Source organism: Oikopleura dioica, chromosome PAR (genome assembly GCF_907165135.1).
Source record: "Oikopleura dioica chromosome PAR, OKI2018_I68_1.0, whole genome shotgun sequence".
Taxonomy (NCBI): domain Eukaryota; kingdom Metazoa; phylum Chordata; class Appendicularia; order Copelata; family Oikopleuridae; genus Oikopleura; species Oikopleura dioica.
In genome coordinates, this window is record NC_137293.1 from 595930 (window position 1) to 619479 (window position 23550).

The following is a 23550-nucleotide window of genomic DNA, read 5'->3' on the forward strand; positions in this document are numbered from 1 at the left end:
GAGAAAGTAATATGGGGTCAAAGGTCATTAAATTAACGGGTTCAAAAGCGCCATATAATATGGCCCATATTTCTTTTAATTTATATTTATTGGATGTTTAGGCGAAAAAATAGACACTTCCCGCCAAGGGGTTAAACCAACATAAATATAAGTACACTCTAATCAGTAAATATTAATATAAAGAACAAGCAACATCAAGATTAGCCCTTTATTAACATCGCAATCATTTCATATCTCTGATCAACCCGACACTTTACTATCATTACATCAGCCTTGGTACAACAAGTGTAGTACCACTAAGTACACGAGTAGTAGTAGATTTTTGAAATGCTTGCTTTAGAACTTCTTCGGCTCGTTTCTCATATCGATCACGTATCTCCTAATTGTAAAAACGAAATTGACAAAACAAGACCTTTTGAATATTTTGGCAATAGAAAAATTTATTTACAGACTGTTTATTTACAGTTAATGACGTTTCCGTCGACGGAGCCTTGGGACAAGCGCCATCCTTTGTTGTTTCGGCATCTAGAAGAAACGATGAAAGCAATTGAAAAGTAGTTAGATTGAAGTTACCGAAAGACGATCTTTCCATCAATGTCTGGGTTGGGTTTGTTGCATTTTGGGGAGCAGCTTCGAACTCGACCACCGTCACCGCCGCGTCGGAGGATGGCAGTTCCGGCGTCGTATTCCAAGTTGCACTTGAAGGATCCGCCTGAATCAAAACTGTGATTTTGAAATTTCATCAAATGTCATCAAATGTCATCAAATGTCATCAAATGTCATCAAATAACATCAAATGTCATCAAATGTCCTCAAATAATATCAAATGTCATCGAATAACATCAAGTGTCATCAAATGTCCTCAAATAACATCAAATGTCATCAAATGTCATCGAATAGCATCAAATGTCATCAGATGTCAGTTTTGTATTCAAACCTTTGATGGTGTACATCTCCTCCAACGTGTTTTGAGCACAAGTAGTACAGTCGAGCTTGCCACGTCTGACTTTGGACCACTCATTTCCACTAAAAATGCAATCGTTAAAAATTATCCCTTGGTGAATTTTGAAGGCATGCTCTTGACTTAAAAAATCGTTAGAAGCTTCTTGCCACTCGAGAATTTCGAGATAACAGTAAATTTTTTGGTGAATAAGAAGCCTTGAGCTCGAGATAAACGGGTTACGGAAAGCGAGCTTGTTAATCCTAGCTGGTATCAAGCAAAAGAATGCTCACCGTTCACGTCGAAGACAAGTTGAAATGGCAAAAGGCTTGAATCCATCGAAGCACTGGAATTTGCAGCGGACTTGTCGCTTCTCATCCTTGTCGGAATCGCAGGCCCAGGAGCCCTTTTCTTCGGTTGGGTGGGCTTCAGTGATGTCCATGCCGCAGAAAGAGAGGGGAGGGGGAGTTGTGGTGGTGGTGGTTGTCGTGGTTGGGCCTCCAGTTGGTGGTGGTGTCTGAAAGTTTTTGTTAAGGTAAGAATAAGTGACTTGGCTCAGCAACCTGTGTAGTTTGGCTCGAAAACCTGTTTCGAAAACCTGAGTCAGGGCCTGATAGATTTTAATCAATGAAAAAATATCGGCAAAGTCAGGCCCTGACTCAGGTTTTTTGTGCAGGTTGTTGCACCAAGATTATTTGATCTTGATGGATTTTCATTACATTTACCTTGTTGTTAGTAGCAACTCCATGAACATAAACATGTTCAACCTTTGTTCCCAAATTCTGGCCAAAAGCGGCCATCAATTCTCGGAATTCAGTGTTGAAATCGATTCGCTTGTCGCCAGGATTGAAGTGGGGAATGAAGGTGAACTTGTAGGTTTTCATGTTGCCATCGACTTTTTTGACAATTCCTTCAGTTTTGATGAAACCGACTTCGTTCGAGAGGCCGATTTCGATCCAAGCGGTTTTTGAGTTCCAGCCTGAAATGAGAAATTAAGAATATTGAATCAAAAAAAAATCCAAAAATATAAAAAAAATTGAAAAATATCTAAAAAAAATAAGATTTTTTTCTGAAAAATAAGGAAAATTTTTCTTTTGGAAAATTTTAAGAATTTTTTGACTTACTTTTGATTCCAGCCTGACTAAAGCCAAACTGCAGTCTGACATTGAAACAAGCTCTGCAAGTCCATGTGTTCGTCTTTGTCACAAATTTTGTTACGTCAACAGTTCCAGCTGACACAAGCGCGAGAAAAAATGGTAAAAGTCTCATCTTTCAAAAACTTTTTTCTTTCTCTTATTTAGTTGATTGAATTCCCAAGAGATATTCTCGTTGGAAAATTCTGTATGGTCGGGAATACGCAATGCGGCGCGTATTTATGCGCGGCGCGAGGAAAGAAATGGTGGTGGTGGCGCAGCGCACCGATACTTTGACAAGCGAGGTACAAGAGGTTACGCTGCTCGATTGAGACCGATTTTTGATGAAAAAGATTCACTCAAGAACGAATTCATGAACTAAGGACTTTTGAATTGAATAATAATATGTATATTTTTTTTTCAAAAAGGAAATTAAAATTCTTGTCAGGGTTTGATCAAGTGAAGGCATTTTGAACTAAGGTCTGGGTTCGGCAATGTGCGTAAAACACCTGAGAAAAGGTCTGAAAAATATAAGATAAAAAACACAACATCTTAGAAAAGCCGCTAAGCTGTCTGACCCTTACTATGGTAGGTAGTATAACCTCAAAATTCGGCCAAGTATAATTTGTTTTTTTTTTTATTTTTCCTAACCCTACTCCTAACCCGGGGGCTTGGCCCCCCGGGACCCCCAATGGGTGAAAGTACGCAGTTCCTAACCCTAAGGCCTAACCTACGGGGCTTCGCCCCCTTGGACCCCCCTAACACTAACCTAAAATGAGGGTGGCCGAATTTTGAGAACGTTCTACGCTATGGTATTCTACACAGGTTTCCGAGCCAAGACTCGGGTCATTATTCGGGGATCAAAAATGACAGTATTTGGCCGAAACGATTTTGTGTCTAAAATTTTAGACTAGAAAATCACCGAACCCCCAGTTTAAAACCCCCTTTAAGCACCCCCGGAATTCGCGGAAGGGTCTCCATTGAAAGTTTTTTTTGTCCACTTGTTACCGCCTTCTTTTTGATGACATCAAGTTTACGTCCAGAACATAAATTAAACATGTTTTCATAAACTTGCGCTCTAAATACCGCTCAGATCAAATCCAAAAGTCGGCGAATCAAAGATCACGTGATGTATCTCAGACGAATAGCAATATTTACGCCACAGCATAAAAACGAATTTAGAATATTACATTTTTGAACAGAATTATCCGAAATAAGGATCTTATCATTTCTGTTTTGCGCCAAATAGCTTATTATTTTGAGGTTCAACTCGAACCTTTTCGTTTTTATTGCATTAAAAAACTTGGATTTTTAGAACCATTTTTTAACACATTAAAAGTTCGTTTTCCACGACGAATCAAAACGTGGTCAAATCGTGAAATTTTTGCGGATTTTTTCATTCCCGAAAATATTCGGTAAAATAAACAGAATGTTCGCACGCGTAAAAAAACGCTGATAAAACGCGGTTGCTAATTATAGGCATATTTTGTTCGTGAAATCGAAGAAAGAATGGCTTTGATAAGGAATTGGGTAAAATGAAAATGACGTTTTTTCTTGGCCACTTTTTAAGTGAGCTCACCTGAGTAAGATAACATAAATTATACAACCTCTGCGTCAGTTATTCAACTGTCATTATCATTTTTCGGAACCCCCTTTTTACGATTATTTATATGAAAAGCCAACAAGAGAAAAAACACCCCCTTTTGACCCTCAAAAATCTCCCCCTCAAAAAAGTTCAAAACTCGTTTTACATAAGTAACTTCGGTTATCTCCCGCCGCTCCACACAAGAGCTATTGACTAAACATGCAAAAACAAGGCACTCGAATACTTCTAAACTAAATTTTGCACTGCTTGAGAAATTTCTTACGCGCCGGATAGCGCCTTATCGCCTTATGCATCGCGTCCTTTTCTCTGCACTTGAGAATGGTATGCATGGAACGGATGCGCTTGAATGGGTTAAAATTTTTATGTTGATCAAGGTCAAACAAAAACTTAGAAAAAGAGTTCTTGTGGGGGTTAGGGTTAGGTTTGGAAGAGAGCAGCCGATTTTTCGGTTGAAGAATTCTAGTGAGAAATAAAATAATGATGAGTTTTCAGTTAAGTACCCACCGTTAGAATTGGCTTAACTCATTTTTGCGTTTTGTATAATTACGTGCTCTGGGAACTTGAAATTGACAGTGCCGTGGGTTTAAATGGATTTGGAGAATGAAAAATTTACGAGAGACATCTCAGTACATTCGAATTCAGGCCGGTTACGTAAGAATTCAATTCATTAAAAATTTGTCCCGCTCTCTAATTTCAAAGTACTTTGACCTGGACGACGGTATTTATCATTGTCCGGATTTGCAATTCACCGACCTGCATGATGCAATTTTGCTATCAATCAAGCCACGATCAAGGTAAGCCTCTCGTTCTAGTATCAACTTTGTTCTAAAGACACGATAGACTTGATAGTGTTCAATTTTGAGAAGGAGCACGACAGTTTATCAGGCATGCAGGGAGATTCGAAGAGAATGACGAAAAAATTGACCAGATAAGCACAACCCAATACAAATTTACGATCTTGAGGAACGTTATCGCTGATAACGGCAGACATTGTGCTTTGCTGGTTCCAGATTTTTGCATGATTACGTTTAATCTGGATCAGCCAGTTCGGTAAAACAACGTGTTCCTCTTTTTGCTGGAATTGCTTCCTATGAAGGAAGAAATTAAAATTTCCATAAGTGATCTTATCTATTTTTTTGTCATAAAACGTATATTGATGTTGCACAGAATATCTACTGTTTTTATGAAAATTCAATCGTCCAAAGAAAGGCTTTCTCATCCCTGTTATCGAATTTCTCCAGATAAAGATGTGGATCACTTGCGCTCTTTGCATACATGTATTTATCTGCTTTATCGTCAAGAGCCAATATTCTCCATGTAAGACAGAGTTCTTTGTCACTGTTATCGCAATTTTTTTCAAATCTCCATTTCTCGTTTGTATTTTTTGCACTTTCATCCATGTCTTTGTGAAAGACGGCATCTTTATTGCCATTATGATAAGCTGCGGCACCAGTGTTGTTATACGCATGGGTATTTATTAAATAACCATCATCGAAATTCCCGTTGGAATCGAATCTTGGTGTTAGCCGTAGATAATGAGGTTCTCTTCTCAACTCGAGTTCGACGCCGTTACCACCTTTTTGGCCATGCTGGACAAGAGAGGTTTCTCCAGGAATATTTCCACAATTAATATAAGTCTATCAAATTTTCATTTTTTATTTTCAAAGAAAACAATCAAACCTGGTATCTAACATTTACGAGTGTGACTTGTTTAAAGCAATAGAATCCATCTCCAGTATTAAAACAAAACGATCCAGGCGGACAATTACATGTTTCAGAAGGCTGTTGCTCTGTCGTTGTTGTCGTGGTTGTAGTTGTTGTTAAAGCTGTAGTTGTTGTTGTTGTCCTTGTTGTAGTTGTAGTTGTAGTCTTAGTTAATGTTGTTGTGGTCGAAGCAGCTGAAGTATTAATAATTGCAGGTGGAGTCGTAGTCGCAATTTTGGACATTGTCGTTTTAGATGAAGATGTTGCTGCAAATGTAGATGTCGTCGACGGGATCGCAGTTGTGGAAGAAGGAGGGATCGCAGTTGTAGTGGGTTTTGTGGTTAAAGTAGGAGTAGTAGTCGAAGTCGTTAGCTGACTTGCTTCTGTGGTTAATGGATGAGTGAAATAGGTAGTCGATTGAGTTGTTTTCAGATCAGTTGTCACTGGTATAAAAGACGTTGACGTTGGACGTACTGTTATTGTTAAAAGTGCAGTTAACGTGCTAATTGATGTTTCTTCAGTTGTATTTACTTGCTCGAGAGTACTTTCAGTTTTTGATGAGATAAGAGTGTTTGTTGAAGTCGCGACTTGAGGACTCTTAGTAACAGGGGCAGAAGATGTGTTTGCTGTTGTTACTGTCATGTTTTCTGTTGATATTGAATATGATTCTGTCAGAAAAGATGTACTTGCTGTCTCAGCAATTGGACTCGTTTTCTCATGGGATGTCGATAACGTGATTGGACTTGTAGTTGCACGAGAAGATAAGGATATGAGATTTGTTGTGGTTTCCTCAGAAGAGGGTGCCTCAGTTGCTGGAAAAAGCGTTGTTGCCGACTCTGAGAAAAATAAATTTGTTGAAAAAATTTCCTTGTGACAAGAATAATGTGACAGAAGCTGTCTAAAAAATTTTCCTTTTTTTGTTAACTATTGCCAATTTGTGCCAAAATTAAGAGTTTTCAGACAGCATTGATCCCGCATAATTTCTAATCTGATATTCCTACCAGTTGTATCCAGTTCTTCTGAGGACGATGTCGTTGGGATAAGCGTCGTGGAAGATGACATGGTCATTTCCGAAGGTGATGTGTTTTTGGGTCCCTCGGTGGAATAATGAAAACTCGCCTCTGTCGTTATCGATGGAGTGGAACTGTCGTCAAGTTCCGTAGTTGGATAGATTCCCGACGGAGCCGTCGGCCGGGGAGTGAACTCTAAAACAAGTTCAATGATTCAATTTTTGAAAGGATTGTCCAGAACATTGCATAATGCACTCAAAAACTTTTCTTTGAAAATGAAGAAACATGAATAATATATTGAAAACAAGCAAACCTTTTAAAAGTGAAGTGGTTGTCTGTGAACCCAACGAGGTTGAAATTAAAGTTGTAGGGTGCGGCTTCGTGAATCCTGCATTTCCCCTGAATGACATGCTATCATCTCAACCTCTCTTTTAACCTAGAAATAAGAGAGGGTCAACCCTAATCCAAAATGAAACCCTAACCCTAAAAGACAGGCCAAACCTTAACCTCACCCTTAATTAAAGTTCTATAATTTTTAGACTATCAACCTTTGTGACGCGTATTTTCCATAAAGAATCGGTGCCGTAATCGCTGAGCCAAGCAGAATCGGTACTGTGACCGCAAAAGCAATGTTCATTTTTCTTCTTTTGAATCTCTCTCTTGCACGTCTTATTTCTACTTCTTCTTCCATCTTCTTCCAAAAATGGGACTAGCGGACAAGAATTTTCAACTTCCGTTCGTTCTTCTGGTAGGATGGTATCTATTCAAAGCGATTTATTTTTTGCCTTATCGGCTCTTGTTATTCAGATGTGAGCGTGTTGTTTGCATTTGTCAAGGTGAGTTCGATCTTGAAAAAGTTTCAGAAGCCTGTCGCGTCTGAACTTACAGTAGTTTGATAGTACTGAAAAAACGGCTGTTTGCGCTCATGACAGCGCCCTTGTCGATTTGCTTGCAGTCCAAAGCGATTCCAGACGAGATAAAAGCTTCTTGTTCAATAGCTACAGTAGCTACTCAGTCTGAGTGCTTTGTTTATATTCACCAAGCGATAAAAAGTCACATCAGAACGATAAAACAAAAATGAAGAATTCGAATTCCAAATTGACCTCGATTTTGGAGGTCGAATTTCGTACCTCATGTTATGGAAACATCAGTTTTGATAAAATCGATAAGGCCGAAATGATTGATCGTAACTAGGGCTTGGTTTTTTTTGATAGGATGGAGTTATTTACGAGTCCATGTATGTTGATGATGGCCAACATAACTTATGATTCAATAAACATGATTTTCTCAGATCACTGAAATACCAGGCTTCAGATACGAGATCAATTCGTCCATGAACATTCTGGTTAACATATTTACTGTATGTTTTTCTCAAATGATTAATTAAAATTGTATCAAAAAAGCTTAATGATATGACTCAATATCATTATCAAGATCAGATTACTTTCAATTTCTTTGGATAAGGAGACAAAGCGTCCAAAAATCGATCTCGTTATAGAAATTCAGCTTCTTCACAAATTATTTAACAAATTGGGAAGTTTAGTTTGGTGAATCATCCTATCTTACTTTGAATCGCCCGCACAAATCAGCTTCTCTTCGCCCCTGAATCTGAACAAAAGCGCTCGTAACGTAACGAAAGTAAAAGTAAAATTCAGAGAAAAAATGAAAGAGATGAAGTTTTTTCTATTTTTATCGCTCGAAAATGTTTTTGCTGAACAAACTTGTCAACCGAACGCGAGCTATAGAGACTGCGGAACTGCCTGCCCAAGAATTTGCAAGCAAGAGAATGTGGATCTCTGTGCTGCTGTCTGTGTTTCCGGGTGTTTTGTAAGTCCCTTTTACTTTTCGAAAAGTGTTATGAGACAATAGTGTGACGATGGCTACATACTCAACACCCGCGACGGCTTCTGCATCCCCGAGTCAATCTGTCTCGATTCCTGTCCACCCGGTCAGGTGCTCCAGCAAAACTGTTGTACGACGTCAGACTGTGCAAATAAAAATTCCGCCATGTGCGCTCGCTTTCCCGATGGAACAATCTGAAACGGGTCCATTTTCATTTGGTCAATTTTTCAACTTGTTATGCAAGATTTACCCGATTAAAGTCCGGAGATCTGTGTTTGCGAAGAAGACAAGCTTTGGAATAACGCTACTCAGACTTGTGTTTCTTCAGATGAGTGTACCGACCCGCCCCGAAGCGCGAATACTCCTACAGTAGAAACAACAACAGGCGAGGGTTCTAATTTGGAACTTCTAAAGCTAAAGTGTGTTTTTCTTTAGCATTTTTAAAGAACCACGATAAAGAAAGAAATAAAAGCTTTGATACAGAACTATCACTTCTTCCACTTCTGATTATGTTTTTCTTTGTAAGATAATTTATGAATCAATAAACTTATAAATTTTTTGAAATTCGGGAACTGGTGAGTTGGAGCGCATTAGATAATTTATTGACGATTTGAATATTTAGAAAGTGGAAATGGAAAAAAAGTAGATTTTTCGGAAGTGAATTCGTGTTTGACCCGCGTGCGTTAGAAGTGGCACTCGTGCTTCTTGGCATGGCGATTCCTTTTTTACCCGAGAGACGCCCCGTGTCAGCGCGCAACAACAAATTCACCGGCACCGAGGAGGAGATAGGGTAAACTGATAAACGCTAATTGAGGAAAGGGCCAACATTAGAGAGCTTTTTTCATCCTGAGTCAGTTGTTGCTCTAGAATAACAGTGATATCGTTCAATAAAATTCGACAAAAGTCAGAACTAATGAGGTAACACCCTTATTTAGTGTTGGAGTGATTCTTAGGGGGTGGTGTCAAGAATCGATAAAAATTCTCGATAAATTTTGCGTGGGCGGCTTCTCGGCTGCTGATTGGCCGGTTAGCCCAATCAAGGCTTTTGATTGGTCGAAAATTTTCACGCAAAGTTTGTCGGGATTTTTGTCGGTTCCTTAATCCTCCCCGCGCTAAGGACCTCTTTATCAAAGACATAAGGGTATCACTCATTTAATTTCAAGAAAAAAAGATAAGAAAATTGTCGAAACAGTTTCTTGGTTTTATGAACTTGACAAAAATTTCTAGAAAACTTGATCATCTAACCATAATTTTGAAGCATCAACTCAAGTCGGATCGCGGTCAATGTTTCGCCAAAGCTAAGTTCATTTCATCAAAGAAACAAGTGGATATACGTCCAGCTAGCTCAAAAGTCCTCAAGTGCTCAAAGTTCAAGATGTGTTATGACTCGGGACACTCGGTTCTTGACGTTTTTTTTCTCTTTGTGGCACTCGACTCAAGTTATGCAAGGTCGTTGATTTCTCGTGGTTTTTCTGCTGGATACAACACTTGGCATCGGTCAACTGGAAAAGAGGGTCAAAAATTAAACTCCTTTCAAAGAAAAAAAAATTATGAAAAAATTAGTCGAATCGGAAGCAAAAAGATGTTTCTCGTAATTAGCAGATTGAGCCTTCTTCCCGAACACTGGCACGTGCACCGTGGATTACGTTTTTATCGTTACACGGGCAAGTCTTTTATCGATACCGTAGCGGAATTACTACAGGACGTCTACGCGAACAAAAAATAAGCAGCGATAACCTTGATTGACTCAAGTTTATGAAAAATGGCGAAAAAAACGAACAAAAACGCCCTGAACTTGTTTTGAACTTACCGCATTTTCTCGTTTTTAACGATAACGACTTTCCTTTTGGGTCAGGTCTAATGATGATGAGGGGGCGGCTTGGCGGTGAAGTTCCGTGAAATACAACTTTAATTGCCAAACGGGGCTCACATTATTTTTCACTTGACATTTCTTCTTCTTCAGTTATCTAACTTATGTTCAAGAACGAGTTTTTCTTGAGAGCTACTTAGTGTAAATAAAAGATAACAACTTGATGGGCAGATGAGAATGTTTTTTCGGGAACTTGGCTTGTGACTTACATTATGCTAACAACTCCTTCTCCCTGCTTATTAATGCCCTACTTTTGAATGTCTCATTGAATTTTTATCGATTTTTTAGTGTCGAAAGGCACTTAAATTGACTTTTTGATCTATTTTCCGGGTAAATCTGGGATTACTTTTTACGCTTTTTTCAATGAGTTAATAAAAAAGAGGGGTCAGGATTTCACTCAGAAATCCTTATTTAAAATCGTCTCTATCTGTATCAAGATGGTAATTTTTATCACTAATTATCTGAAAAACACAATAATAATTTTTTAAATACTTTGGCTTTTAAGCTTCAAAATTTTTCTTAAATAGAATTTCGTCACTGCAATTTTAATAATCTATTGCGTTTTATTTCGGTTTTCAGAAAAGATCTCGTATGAATCTTGGAATATCATATCCGAATATTTCATAATCCATTTGCAGGTGTTTATAGACGGACTTTGGAAGGTGCTTATCAACGCTAAAAATATAAAAATGAGCATGAAACAATATTTGAAATGAACCTTTTGAGGTATTGTTCCAATAAATCGTGATTTGACGGTTTTGAGTTTCCAGTCGGATAGGAGATAGTTTCAAGGCCCAGACTTTTGAAAAGCCATGCGGAATCTTCTTCAATCGTCTCAAGTTTCAAAATATAGTCGTAATCAATGTCGCAAGGGTAGCATATTGACCAGTAATTCTCCCAATGCTCGTTTTTCGGAATCGGCGGAAAGGTCGGGTCCTTGTCGATAACATGCCGCAAAAATTCTTCGAAAGTGGCAGGAGTTGAACTCGATTGTTCTGATGTACGGTTGTATATCCGATGAATTTTATTTGAAACGTCTCCGAAGAAATCATTTTCGCGAAATGTTTCGATTTTGTTCCTTATATGGCATCAATACGTAAACGAATAATATGGCCATAATTTATGGACCAAAAATTGTGGGCAACTGTAGTTTTCTGTAGTTTTTTTCTTGACCTACTTTTCGATCCGATTTTTAAGGGTGTAAGAGTAGAAATAAGGCGGATGCTTTGCCGGGTTTTAAGGGAACCGGAAGGCCCCTGACACCCTTAAAAATCGATTCGTCAAATTAAAAAAAATCAGAAAATACCAGCAAAGTCAAAATTATGGTCTGAATATTTGTAATAAAATGAAGCCACTTTCCTAAATGCAGATAAAAGTCTTTCAAATGGATCTCTCGTGACCATAAATTTGGTGTACGAGTCTAGCCTTCTTAGTCGTTCTGTTTTGTTGAGACTCCAGAAGTTCATGCTTTTCAGGTTTTCTACATCGTTAGCGTAAGAACCGGGTATAAGGAACCATTTTCTGTTGATTGCGTTTAATTTGTGAAATTAATTTTGTTTAATATTTTTATTTTATTTTTAAACGCTCCCCACTCTCCGCCGCTTTTATCTTTTCTTCGTCTAAATCACCGTTTAAATAAAGAAGAACTTTCTTCCAGTTTGTGCAGCCGACTTTTGGGATCACACAATAGAGCATTTTGTACTTGTCTACGAAGAGAATATTTGGCCGTCTTCGCACTCCTTCCTCTACCAAGTATTGGTCGAGTCTTGTCCACTGATTCGCTTCGCATACTTTTTCCGCTCGTAATTTTCTCAATTTAAATCTTTCTTCAACGGATAATTTTTCCTCTTTCTCTATCTTCTTTTGTGTAAAATTCATTTTATCAAGCTTTTTTCGGTCAGTAACAGAGTTGCAAATTTTGCTTTATTTTCGCTGAGCTGAGCTAATCTGCCTGAAAAATTCTCTTAGCTGAGCTGGCCTTTTTCGGAGCTCACTAAGCTCAGCTGAGTCGAGCTGCCCTTTTTCAGAGGTCACTGAGCTGAGCTGAGCAGACCTTTTTTAGGAAGTTGAGCTGAGCAGACCCTAATTAGAGCTGAGCTGAGCTGGGTGAGCTTAACTGAGCTATTTTTTAATAGAAAAATTGTGTTGAAATCATGAGCTGAGCTGAGCTGAGCTGAGTGATACTTGTTTCTTTGACCCATTCCTGTGATTTACTTTGCAAATGATAAATGCCAGCGCACGCAAATAAAATCAATAAAGTTAAAAGAAGTCTACTCCATGATAAAGTGCCTTTCAAAGTTCACCATATTTTCCTTGTAATTCAGGAAGAGCAAAATTTTGAAAAACTCTGGTTTACCAGCCTTGAAAAGTCATCATTCTCTATGATATCTCTAAAGCGATTGCATTTGTTCTGCAAATTTTATGCATAATTTTTGCAAATTTTATGCTTGGACTCCTGGACTAGGCCAGTAGTAAAGAAAAATAAAGTGTGTATATTTCTCGATATTTTATATGTGTCAGAGTGAGTTGTGTAGTGAACAGAAAGAGGTTGAGCTATTTTCTTATCCGTGTAGGCGCGCGGTCCGAGACGAGTAGAATGCTTTCTGGAAGTGCTGACATGCAACCACTAGAAGCAAACCACTATTTATTTAAAATAAAGATGCTCACAGAGGATTTTTCTTGAAAATTTAATTGATGGATCGACCAGAGATGATCGAAAATCCCATGAACAGTTTCCTTTTTATTTTTGTTTTGTTGTATTGACTAAAGAGTTTCTTCTTATGTCGCCGAGTCCTGATTCTGAATACCCATCTCTTGAATCAGTCAGATAAGGGGCCAAGCCGACCCGAAGAGAAGCCTGAATCTGGAGCTAGATCGTCTAATCTGACTGAATAAAAGAGACGGGGCTGGCCTCCCCTTCGGGTCGGTAAGCCCCTTATCTGACTGAATCAGGGGTCTAAAAATCAGCCGAAATCCTAGTGCGAAAGCGAAGCGAAAGCGAACGATTTTTTCAATTTTTTTGCGAAGCGAAAGCGAAGCGAAATATCATTAAAATTGCGAAAAAAAGCGAAAATTTTTTCGCTTGAATTGAAACGTACTCTTTGGCAAGAATCTTCAGCAATCAGCCACTCAAAAGCGAAGATGATTTCAAAGTCCTATTTTTGGGGAAGAAAATTACAAAAATCTGTTAATGACTTTTTTCAGCTATTCAATATAATCTAATATTGGTCTAACTGTTGATAATTCCAAGGTAGTAATAAACTCGATAGCAGGACTGACCATTCGGGCATGGGGCAGTCGGGCAAAACGAGCAATTTTGACGAAATTTAGGAGTTTGGGTAAAGTGTGACCTATCAAATGGATGCTCGGAAGATTTTGAGTCATCCTTTAATCAATATGTCAGGAGAAACGGTCCCAAACGTAGTCAATCGAACCGGCAAAATTATGAAAAAAGGCATAAATTGATGAAAGTTCTTAAAATTTCCTACTGATTCCAAAAAGGTATGGTGTTCTAGGGTTTATAAGGCGCAAGTGGGCTAGAAAACCTCCACAGCCTTAAAAAAGCGCGTCATTGTGATCATTCAAAAATTATTCTAGCATACTTACAATAAAAAAGGCTGGTTACAACGTGTTAACCAGTCTGCTACACGGTCAATCCTTGGATTTGCCAAGAATCTTCCGAATAACAAAGCCGCTTGCTGTGCGAAAATTTATGCGAAAATTTGGGAATTTTTGCGAAGCGAAAGCGAAGCGAATTCTGCTCTCCAGTGCGAAGCGAAGCGAAAGCGAATTCGCTTCGCTTCGCATCGCTTCGCAATAAAGCGAATTCGCACTGCGAATTTAGTCCCCTGACTGAATACAAGAGACGTGGCTCCAATGGTCTGATTTTTAGAGCGGTATTAATGTTGCTTATTCACCAAAAAAATAAGAGTCCTCATAAACAACAAAGATCCGGAAATTTCTTACTAAATTTTCCTCGATTTTCAAAATTTTCTTAATTTTTTTCAAAATCTGTGGAATTGACGTAGGTGGAATTGACCATACCCACTGTACTGGTATCAGACATAAAAAACTTGCATTTGACGAAAAGACAGCTAAATTTATTCAGTGATTCACCGCTAATAACTCGTCGTCTGAGAGCTACGATAACAGAAAATCACGTGGCACGCGTTTTTTCAGCGGCAATGATTGACCTATTGACATTGTGTTAAATTTTCAAATGCAATTAGCCGATGAAAAATTCACGCAATTCGCGGATATAAAAAGGAACCAAGGATCATCTTGTCAATCAGTATTTCTTCGAACGATACTTTCCACATGAGATTTTTGAGCTTGTTTTATTTTGCAACGATCCAAGGAAGCCCAGTTTTTGGCGATGAAACCCAACTAAGGAATGGAATTCAGAAAAGAAACTTTTTTCAGAGATCATTTTTTTCACTAGGGTTAGGGTTGTACAAGTTGATGGGTAATGGTTAGGGTTAGGGTTACGTGTCAACCTTACCGAATTTCAAGGAGGTAGGCCCTAAAGGCTGCGAAATCCGTTAAAATGGGATATAACTTTGAAATTTTAAAATTTTTGAAAAGAGGATATCCATAGAAATTTATTTCCTTTAAATTGAAACCCGCTTTCACGAATATCGTGATGAAACCCTTATTTTTTGAAAACTAAATATCAATCTTCGAATTCCGAGCAGAATATTCTCCCCGAAATATCTGAGCGATCCTCCAGTCGAAAAAAGAATGATGAGCCTTGGCAACATTGGATCATTCCTCAACAAATACACCCATGGTCAAATTTGATCTTTTCTACTGTTACTATTTGTTAGAACTTTTTTTAATAAAAATCTGAAAGAACAGTGTCTTTTTTACGCGATATTAAACGGATTGAACCTGCCGCGAAGGATCGCTAATTGGGGAAAAAATACAATTTTATTATGCAAATTGCGACGGGATCAAAAGGTTAAAGAAAATCAATCCGCCAACTTTGACATTTTTCGCGCCGCCAGCTGTTCCCCAAAGATCCAAGTACCCGGCTCAGTGCACCGTTCTATCAGAACTTTCTCGAGCTTTTTGAATTTTTTTTCGAAGTTGGAGAGAAAGCTCAGAGCAAAAATGATTTTGTGCTTTATCTGCAATATGGAAATTTTCGAAGCCCATTATTTGAGAATTGGGGATAGCTTCAGGAATGATACAAAAAAGCTTATTTATTTTTTTTTTAATAAAATCATATTTTGGAAGGACCATAAAAATGTTCTCCGATAAAAATCGCCGATTTTACTATTGTTTTTGATGATTCGATTTGATAAAAATAGATTTATTGTTATCCCAGAATTTCATGGCCGCTTTTATCAAAAATCAGTCATGAACAATGCTCCTACTGCGTCATGTGCAGCCGCCATCTCGCCAACGAAACCACCTGCTTCTCCGTCAACAACAAGATCTACTGCCGAGAAGACTATTGCAGAACCCAGTGTACCCAGAGCTACCATAAATGCCGCGGAAATCAGTGCACTCGCTGCGGGTTTTTAATTAAACAAGGGGAGCTCTATCAAACTGCGAAATTTTCAAAAGTAAAACTTTCTATTTCTTCTATGTTTTTAACTTCTTTAGTTTCATTGGAACTGTTTCTGTTGTGTTGTTTGCAACACGCCGATAAAAGCCGGAGATCAATTCATGCTCACTTCAGGACTTGTTCATTTCCTTTTGAAACCCCTCTTTTTCCATTTTCATGATCAAAGAAAAAAGACTCATTTATAACCTGCATGGCTCACTCGAACCAATACTCTTGGCCAAACGATTCTCCGGACTCTTATGATTACAAAAGTCTTCGAACCCCTTTTGACCCGCGCTACAAGCAGAAGAGAATCAGGACCTCTTTCAAGAACTATCAGATAAGCGCGATGAAGAGGGCATTTCAGCTGAAGCCAAACCCTGATGCCGCGGATTTGAAAAACTTAGGAGAAAGGATAATATACTTTCATTGTATTCTTCTTAAGAATGGTCGTCGATTAGCTCGATTTGTTAAAAATTTAATCTTGGAAATATCATTTTCAATAACTTCGATAAAATTAATAAATAATACGGCAAATAGAAAAATTATGGTTTTTATAAACCTTTTTAAAGCTATCGAAACTGGTCTTACAAAACGAGTTCTTCAAGTTTGGTTCCAAAATGCAAGGTTTGTTATTGGTCTTCTTCATATTTCCTTCATTTTCTAGGGCAAAGCAGCGAAAACTCACGACAGATCAATCCAAAGCCGAAACTTCCAGTCCGGAATCAACAATGAGTTGAAATCAAAAATCAAATTATTTCACCTTTTATTTCTAATAAACAGCCTTTTTATACAAAAGCAAAAGCTTTATCAACATTTTTATACATTGAACTGAGGTCATCAACGGCTGACAGAAAGGCTGGAGATCATCCCCTTTTTTCTTTTCGTTTTTTTCGTTTATGTCTTTGCCATTATCAGGTCAGTTGATTCGCTTGGCATTTTGTCTGAGAAGAGAATGTATAGATAAAATTACTGTATGCTGATGATCTACCTGTAATGGGCCAGCATAGCTCTCTACTTTCGTATTGTTTAAGACGATAATATGCTGAGTTTGGCGGACAAGAGGATGAGCAGCCGATCTAAGGAATAAAGAAAGCGCAAATCTACTACAAACGCTAATGAATGTTACTGTATTACTCCCGGCTTAGAAAGCTGAGTCCTGATTCAATTTTTTCGAGCAAAATAATTGAGTTGTTAACTTTACCTGCACTTTACTGCTGCAAATTTCCTGTCGCTTTTCTTCTTGGCTTTGAAAGAGTTGCCAGCCAAGAGCAATATCGGATTGATAATATAATGGGCGAAGCGTAAAAAGAGCGCAATTTGCCAGAAACTGAGGATAATCGGATCTTGCGCCTTGTAGTCTGGATCTGCTCGTGGGTCCTCATTGATCTCAATATGCTTTCAATTCATGATATTCGCCAATTGTCAATTGAGGACCCAAGTAACAAATGCTTCGACGAAATTGGTCATGGAATATGGCGTCCAGGTCAGCACAAAGAAAAATATACACATCGCTACTCGTCGCTCGACCACGCCGAGCGTCTGCTTTCCAGATTTGCGCGAGTGGTTAAAACTGGATAATTCCCTCTGTGTCCGGCGGATCTGAAGAAAGGAGACTAAATAAACTGGTAGACAATGGGTATTTCGTTGGATAATCGTTTTTATGTAAAAGAGGCCTTCGATTATGAAATTTTGATGAAGAAAAAAATACCTGAAGAATCATCAGAATCGTGAAAATAACAATGATTGGGAACGGCAGCGCGAATTGAACGATAAACATGACAATAATTTGCGTCATCTTCGCCTTCCCAACAATCGTGTTTAGGCACAGCAGCTTCTGTTCGTGGAAAAAATCTGGAAACACGACCGACATGTCGATAACATTATGGAAAATCAAGGCGGGAAGAGCCACGACACTGCTGAAGACCATCACGCCAACGAGGAGGATGATAGGAAGGTGGTATGGAAGAAATTTTCCCATTTTTTTGGTGGCAAGATATCGAGAGATTGCTTCTCAAGGCCTTTTCAAACTGTCAATTTTTCTTTATCAGCCATATAATATGAGTCATATTATATCATATTATATGACTCATATCATATTATCATATGATATGAGTCATATTATCAGATGATATGAGTCATATTACTTTAAATTTTTTTTAAATATAATTTTATGATATTATTGTCAAAGGCAGTTCCTAGTAACAGGGTCGCATAGACAGAATAGGTATCGCATATACTCCCAAGATAATGTATACTACAATTATCATTAATTTTTGTCATATTGTGTTTTTAATTTCCCATGGCAGCTGAAGTAATGAGGCTCACCTTTTACAGTAAAAACCGCCAAGGAGCCACTGATCGGACAGATTCACGTAAAGTTGCGGAGGGATGAAGAAAATCGTCGCAACGAAATCGGCTTTCATTCGGATTTCCTCTGTTCTCCGGGACATGGTTCAATTAAAAGCATGTTCTTTGTCAAGTTTACTGTCTCAAAGAAATCTGTTTTGAAGAAATCCGTTCCTAAAGCAATTGCCAAAAGTGCAAGTTCGCGACTCTTCCATGTTCCGACCGCGAAAGTGAATTCCAATTAGCCCTGAAGAGCAAAATAATGCGCAAGTTTCCAATAAACGACACCAGTCCGATCCCGGCAAGGAGAAACTATCGGTACGCTCAGCAAAAAGGGGATTATTATTTATTGGAATGGGATCGTGACACTCGATAATTGCTCAAATGAAGCTTGGAAATGGATTTTGGAGCGATCTCATTATTGGATTATTAGTTTGCATAAAGAATGGCTGATCAGATAGGAGATCCAACTTTTAGTGGATTCCGACCAGACTTGTCTCATTAATTTTAGCAGCTAGACATCCAGAATCGCGAATTTCTGCTGAGTTTCTTAAGGGGGTAGCCTCTGGTTGGAGAAAATCAGAATTTCCAAACGGACTACCTCCTTAAGCTATTGAAACGAAGCCCTAATTATTGACTTTTTAAAATATTTTTATTAAGGGTATCACTTCAATATCTTAATAAAATTCAGCAGGTAATCGAAAATTCGTTGAAATGTGGACATCCTTAAAGAATTTTTTCCTATAATAGGGAAGCCCTATTTTTTACAATAAATTGAAAAGCGTTGACCTGAGAGCCGATCGGAAAAGAACACAAGAAGCACTGGAAAAAGCTCCACTCTTGAAAGCAAATCTCATAACAGCCTTTATCTTTTACAATCTCTGTTTCGTTCATCGTATAAAAGTTCTCTTTGGATAATAAGTTTTCATCTTCAAAATAAGCTTCTGCGAAATTAGCTCACAATCTGTGATTGTCCGATGCACAGGGGAGCTCTTCAATCTCCAAGGCGCCCCCTTTTTCAGTGATGACTGGCACAACGAACATAAACCAATTTACATGTATAATTTTCGTTGGGAAAAAGATTGGCTACAGTCTGCAAAGGGTCAAAAGGAATTTAGTCTGAGAAATCATATAGCTTGTTTTTGTGAATTAAGAATTGAAAACATCTTCTCAAGATCGACAAACTTTATTTAAACTTCAATGAAAAATGCATTTTACCGCAAAAATATGAAGCCTCAATTCATTTTTGATGAATAGAATCCATTTCCGAGGTAAAATTGAGAAATTTTCTTTTCGAAAATTCTGAAAAGGGGGGTCCTTGAATTGTTTCTTAGTATGACTGCTGCAACAAGAGTCTAAAAAGGTCTTTTTTGAGTTTCAGTCGAGTTGTTCTATCTTGAGTATATAAACACAACTTCTTCATTTATTCATGAATACACTTCATATCTGATTTTGACACTTCAATTTCAACGTCACGAAATTGTTTGACACTCTCACAATATTGACATTTTATTGTGTTCCAAAGTGACCTATGTATTGACTCTTGTAAAGACATGGTTTATTTTTTGCTTATACTTTTTGACTGATCGCTTATTTGTTGGAAGCAACATATTGATGACCACGAGTCGTTCCGAAAATACCTACTTATTGGTCATCCAGGTTTGAGTTACCGTATCATTTTTGTATTGTAAATTAAATTGTAGAACATTCTTTCTTACATAATCCAGTCTTATGATGACCCTTGACTAAGACTTGGCCTTTTCACCTTCGAATCCGGGTTTGATATCATCTATAATTATCGAAACTTTTGATAAAAAAATGCGTTTTCTTCAGTTCTTCTTCATGTAATGTCCCAAACATATCAAAAGTAAAACTGCCAGTTTTTTAGTTTCTACGCGGTCGAGGCCTGTCAGCAAGCACTGAGAGAATGTGACGGTGACCCAAATTGCCTCCAAGACGTTTTTGAAGATATCGATATTCCAGGTATTGACTCGACAGAGTCGCATTGTCAAGTTTAACTCCGATTTAATTATATCCTATATTTAGCTGGTGATCGTCCTTATCGTTGAGTCTGATACTTTTTCTGATCGGATATAGTTGAGTCTGTGAACATTTTTATTTGGAAGCCTTCAAAAAAAATCTTGTCATATACATAGCATTGTCATAAATCAACTTTTTACAGCGAAGAAAATAAGGAAAGGTTTTGTGATTCGATTGAATCTAGAAATTAATCAAAAGTAATGAGATCTTCAAGAGATGATCTTCGTCGTCGGGCGCAAGTTGGTGCAGCTGCGCAAGCGCTGGTGGCATCAGCTCGGTCGCAAACGGTGATCTAAAAATGGGCTTAGTTTGGAAAAATAGTTGAAGGCAGGGGAATCGAGATCGTGATACTTACATCGCAGCTGAGTTTTTCATTGTAGTCAACGTTCTTCTCAGCCGAGACGAATCGGAAGCTCATGTACTCGAAGTACACAGAGTCCGCGTTGTGAATTGGTCGAAGGGAAGCATCAATTGGCCAAGCTGAAGTGTCTTCAAAGTCGAATCCAACGAGGTCTTGTCCGCAACTATCTTCAAGGATTGGGAATTCAATGCTGAGCGCTTCGTTGATGATTCGACAATCGGTGACGGAATAGGTGACAGTGTCGGGGAGAGAGGAGTTGGTATCCGATCCAGTTGGCTGAACAATTTACTTTCAAGAAATAAAGAGCGGTCTTACATTGATTCCAAAGTACACGATGTCTCCACTTTCGAAGGAAACAGCGCTAGCAAGATCGGTGTAAAATCGATCAGTGAAAAAGTTGATGTCGAAGCTGAACTCTCCAAATCCAGTCTGCTCACCAGTGTAGGTAGCGTTGAATTGAGGATTGCTGACGTCAAAGTTAAAGTCGGTCTCATTATCGCCGCCGAAGACAGCAGTGACCAAGGAAGGATACGAGCAGGTGAAGGCGAGATCGATTGGCTTGTCGATGGAAATGATGGTCGAGTGTGTTTCGACGTGGAGGATTTGGTTGAAATCGAGATTGGCCCCATTGAGCGAGTTGAGAGTTCCACATCCGTCAAGAGCAGTCTCGAGTGTGAAGGAGTCTTCATCAAGTGAGCCGACTGTTCGACAGTCGATGGAGCTGTCATCGATGAAACTAGCCTCGTACTGGCTATTATCGTTGAAAAGGTCAGTGCTGAGGGTGACGGTCATTGATGTTGAGCCGCAAACGACAGTGGCAAGGCCAGCTTTTGGAGCGCAGAACCAGACATCGTTGTCTGAATCGTATAGGTGATCCCAAAACTCGTTCGGGCAGTCAAAGAATGGAGTGGTTGTAGTGGGAGAAGTTGTAGTTGTGGTAGTAGTTGTGGTTGTAGTTGTCGTAGTGGTAGTTGTAGTTGTTGTAGTTGTGGTGGTTGTCGTCGTTGTAGTCGTGGTAGTAGTTGTGGTAGTAGTGGTTGTTGTCGTGGTGGTAGTTGTCGTAGTTGTAGTGGTTGTAGTTGTTGTCGTCGTGGTTGTTGTGGTCGTGGTTGTTGTGGTCGTTGTCGTTGTTGTTGTTGTAGTAGTAGTGGTAGTTGTTGTAGTAGTAGTGGTAGTTGTAGTCGTAGTCGTCGTCGTTGTAGTTGTTGTAGTTGTGGTAGTGGTAGTAGTAGTAGTTGTTGTTGTTGAAGTGGTTGTTGTAGTTGTCGTAGTTGTCGTTGTTGTAGTAGTCGTGGTCGTTGTTGTTGGAATGCATTCGTAGGCATTTCCAGTCGCTACATCAAAATTATTGCAGGTATCGCCATTGTCGAAATCGCATGAACTACGAGCTCCTTCTGCGCATTCATCGTAGTCTTCACATTCAAAAGTGAATCCAAAAGTAGCTGGGTTGAAGATCGACTTTTGTTTGAACCCGGGAGGACAGTAGCATTGTTTGCTCAGGACACCGGAACTGCCGTAAGTGACGTGACAAAAAGTCAAACCGTCGGCTTCTGGTCCGCAGTCAGAGGCAGTACACTCTTTTGAGGATTTAGCAACACATTTGCAGTCAGCGAAATCGGCATAGATGGGGTTGCGCCAGTGGGAAAATGGACTTTTTTTGCACTTGACCTGGAGGGATGAAATTTTGTGGACATATTTCTGAGGTCCTAATCAAGAAAAAAATCAATAAAAAATTTCGAAAAATTAAGGGTATAGGGGTCGAAAAATCGATTTTTTCATTTTTGCAAAATCAAGCCTGAGAAAACCTAGACTATCATTTTAATAGCTCAAAAATGAGTTTTTCGAGTCAAAAAAAGTCGAAGCGAGATAAAGTATCCGCAGATAAAGAAATTAAAATTTTAAAACATTCAAATAAAAACCATAATAAAAAGAAAAACTTGAATAATTTGTATTTCCACCTCGAATGGGTGTGGGTGGGGTTGGGGACATAACTGAGATTGATCACCTCAGAGTCCAACGCCGATCTCAAGCCCCTTAAATTTAAAAATCAAGGAACGGGGCTGAGACGGCCCTTTCTATACATTTTTGAGCATTATTTATGATATTTTTCCAAAGAAAGGCGATTTTCGGCCAAAACGGAAATTTTCAAATCGGCCGCATTTTCGTTACCGGGCGTTACCGGACGAGATTAGAATGGATCTATAGAGAGCATCGTCTGAGCTTTCTTGTGGTGGTTTCCGTTTGGTTGTGGGTCGTTGTGGTTTCGACGTATTCGACAAAATGTCCAAAATTCGTGGTATTTTTCCGAAAAAATCGCGATTTTACCACCAAAATTCAAAAATTTCTAATTTTAACTATTTTTAATGAAATCTCCGCCAATTTTTACACATGGTCACGTGGTTTCAGAATTTTTTGAAAACAAACCATTTTTGGCCTAAATCCCACCAGCGCAACCCCAGGCATAGACCGAGTCTGTTATGGGGTCATTCTTTGACTCGCAGGCGCACATTTGCGTAGCGTCGTCGCATCCGAGATTCGCACATCGCGGGTAATGGTGGTCTACTGACGTGCTCGCACCCACCAGGGCGAGCCCGAGGTAGAAGAGAAACTTTCAAGGCTTTTCACTTTATATTGCCCCTCGTATGGGGTCCCTTTCTTTCTCAATAAAAAGAAGTTAGGGAACATCATCAGAAATCTCTAGAAATAAAAAGCCTTTCCTTCATGGTGACTACCTCTCTAATGCAACCAGACGAATTCTTCCCCGCCTTTTATAGGCGCTGTCTGACAGCCGCGCAGAATCACGCGCAAACGTTGGGGTGGCTAGAAAAAACATGCGCATCATCACGAACTAACATTATTGGAAGGCTCTGCCGGCTTTTATGAAGTGACAAGATTTCTAACACTTTCAACGTTTTCAATTTATTTTGCGAAGTCATTCGTAAATGATGAAAAAGGGACGGGACTGCTTTTCGAATGTTTTTTCAATCATTTCTTCTTTTTCCAGATTATTGTTCGGACCGTAGATGAAGGAACGTTTCCCCGCCTGGAAAAAAATGGAGCTTGCTGCGGAAAAAGAAAGAAGGCAAAAAAGTTTCATTTCTTAAGATTCTGTTTTAAGAAAACTGATTGATTTGACAACTTATA

The 23550-nt window shown here is 38.8% G+C and overlaps 4 protein-coding genes across 4 annotated transcripts; 1 reads left to right on the forward strand and 3 right to left on the reverse strand.

Moving 5' to 3' along the window:
• Positions 1–420: 420 nt before the first annotated feature.
• Positions 421–2276, reverse strand: LOC145703094 (uncharacterized). Its single transcript, XM_081780406.1, has 6 exons — positions 2065–2276; positions 1666–1919; positions 1234–1457; positions 938–1026; positions 574–712; positions 421–525 (listed from the first exon to the last, which is right to left on the reverse strand). The coding sequence occupies exons 1-6, from the start codon at positions 2207–2209 to the stop codon at positions 456–458; spliced, it is 921 nt and encodes a 306-aa protein (XP_081636532.1). The 5' UTR covers positions 2210–2276; the 3' UTR covers positions 421–455.
• Positions 2277–4828: 2552 nt separating this feature from the next.
• Positions 4829–7196, reverse strand: LOC145703087 (uncharacterized). Its single transcript, XM_081780398.1, has 5 exons — positions 6942–7196; positions 6707–6792; positions 6385–6588; positions 5360–6219; positions 4829–5316 (listed from the first exon to the last, which is right to left on the reverse strand). Exons 1-5 carry the CDS (start codon positions 7082–7084, stop codon positions 4861–4863), a joined length of 1749 nt encoding a protein of 582 aa, XP_081636524.1. The 5' UTR covers positions 7085–7196; the 3' UTR covers positions 4829–4860.
• Positions 7197–7982: 786 nt separating this feature from the next.
• On the forward strand, positions 7983–8799 carry LOC145703098 (von Willebrand factor-like). Its single transcript, XM_081780411.1, has 4 exons — positions 7983–8220; positions 8263–8431; positions 8495–8620; positions 8695–8799. The coding sequence occupies exons 1-4, from the start codon at positions 8056–8058 to the stop codon at positions 8763–8765; spliced, it is 531 nt and encodes a 176-aa protein (XP_081636537.1). The 5' UTR covers positions 7983–8055; the 3' UTR covers positions 8766–8799.
• An 11298-nt stretch (positions 8800–20097) lies between these two features.
• Positions 20098–23011, reverse strand: LOC145703088 (uncharacterized). The gene is made up of 4 exons (XM_081780400.1): positions 22866–23011; positions 20722–22024; positions 20401–20682; positions 20098–20337 (listed from the first exon to the last, which is right to left on the reverse strand). The coding sequence occupies exons 1-4, from the start codon at positions 22913–22915 to the stop codon at positions 20233–20235; spliced, it is 1740 nt and encodes a 579-aa protein (XP_081636526.1). The 5' UTR covers positions 22916–23011; the 3' UTR covers positions 20098–20232.
• Positions 23012–23550: the final 539 nt, after the last annotated feature.

Excerpts from the sequence above, each read along its gene's own strand:
- LOC145703094 (XM_081780406.1), bottom strand. The coding sequence starts at position 2,209 with ATGAGACTTTTACCATTTTTTCTCGCGCTTGTGTCAGCTGGAACTGTT. Across the intron at positions 713-937 it reads GGAGATGTACACCATCAAAG|GCGGATCCTTCAAGTGCAAC; the intron begins GTTTGAATACAA and ends GTTTTGATTCAG. Across the intron at positions 526-573 it reads GATGGAAAGATCGTCTTTCG|ATGCCGAAACAACAAAGGAT; the intron begins GTAACTTCAATC and ends CGTTTCTTCTAG.
- LOC145703087 (XM_081780398.1), bottom strand. The coding sequence starts at position 7,084 with ATGGAAGAAGAAGTAGAAATAAGACGTGCAAGAGAGAGATTCAAAAGA. Across the intron at positions 6,793-6,941 it reads GGAAAATACGCGTCACAAAG|GGGAAATGCAGGATTCACGA; the intron begins GTTGATAGTCTA and ends CATGTCATTCAG. Across the intron at positions 6,220-6,384 it reads AGAAGAACTGGATACAACTG|AGTCGGCAACAACGCTTTTT; the intron begins GTAGGAATATCA and ends TATTTTTCTCAG.
- LOC145703098 (XM_081780411.1), top strand. The coding sequence starts at position 8,056 with ATGAAAGAGATGAAGTTTTTTCTATTTTTATCGCTCGAAAATGTTTTT. Across the intron at positions 8,432-8,494 it reads CTTTCCCGATGGAACAATCT|GTCCGGAGATCTGTGTTTGC; the intron begins GAAACGGGTCCA and ends TACCCGATTAAA. Across the intron at positions 8,621-8,694 it reads TACAGTAGAAACAACAACAG|AAAGAAATAAAAGCTTTGAT; the intron begins GCGAGGGTTCTA and ends ACCACGATAAAG.
- LOC145703088 (XM_081780400.1), bottom strand. The coding sequence starts at position 22,915 with ATGTGCGCCTGCGAGTCAAAGAATGACCCCATAACAGACTCGGTCTAT. Across the intron at positions 22,025-22,865 it reads ATAACAGACTCGGTCTATGC|CGATTTCGCTGACTGCAAAT; the intron begins CTGGGGTTGCGC and ends CCCCATCTATGC. Across the intron at positions 20,338-20,400 it reads ATGAAAAACTCAGCTGCGAT|ATCACCGTTTGCGACCGAGC; the intron begins GTAAGTATCACG and ends GCCCATTTTTAG.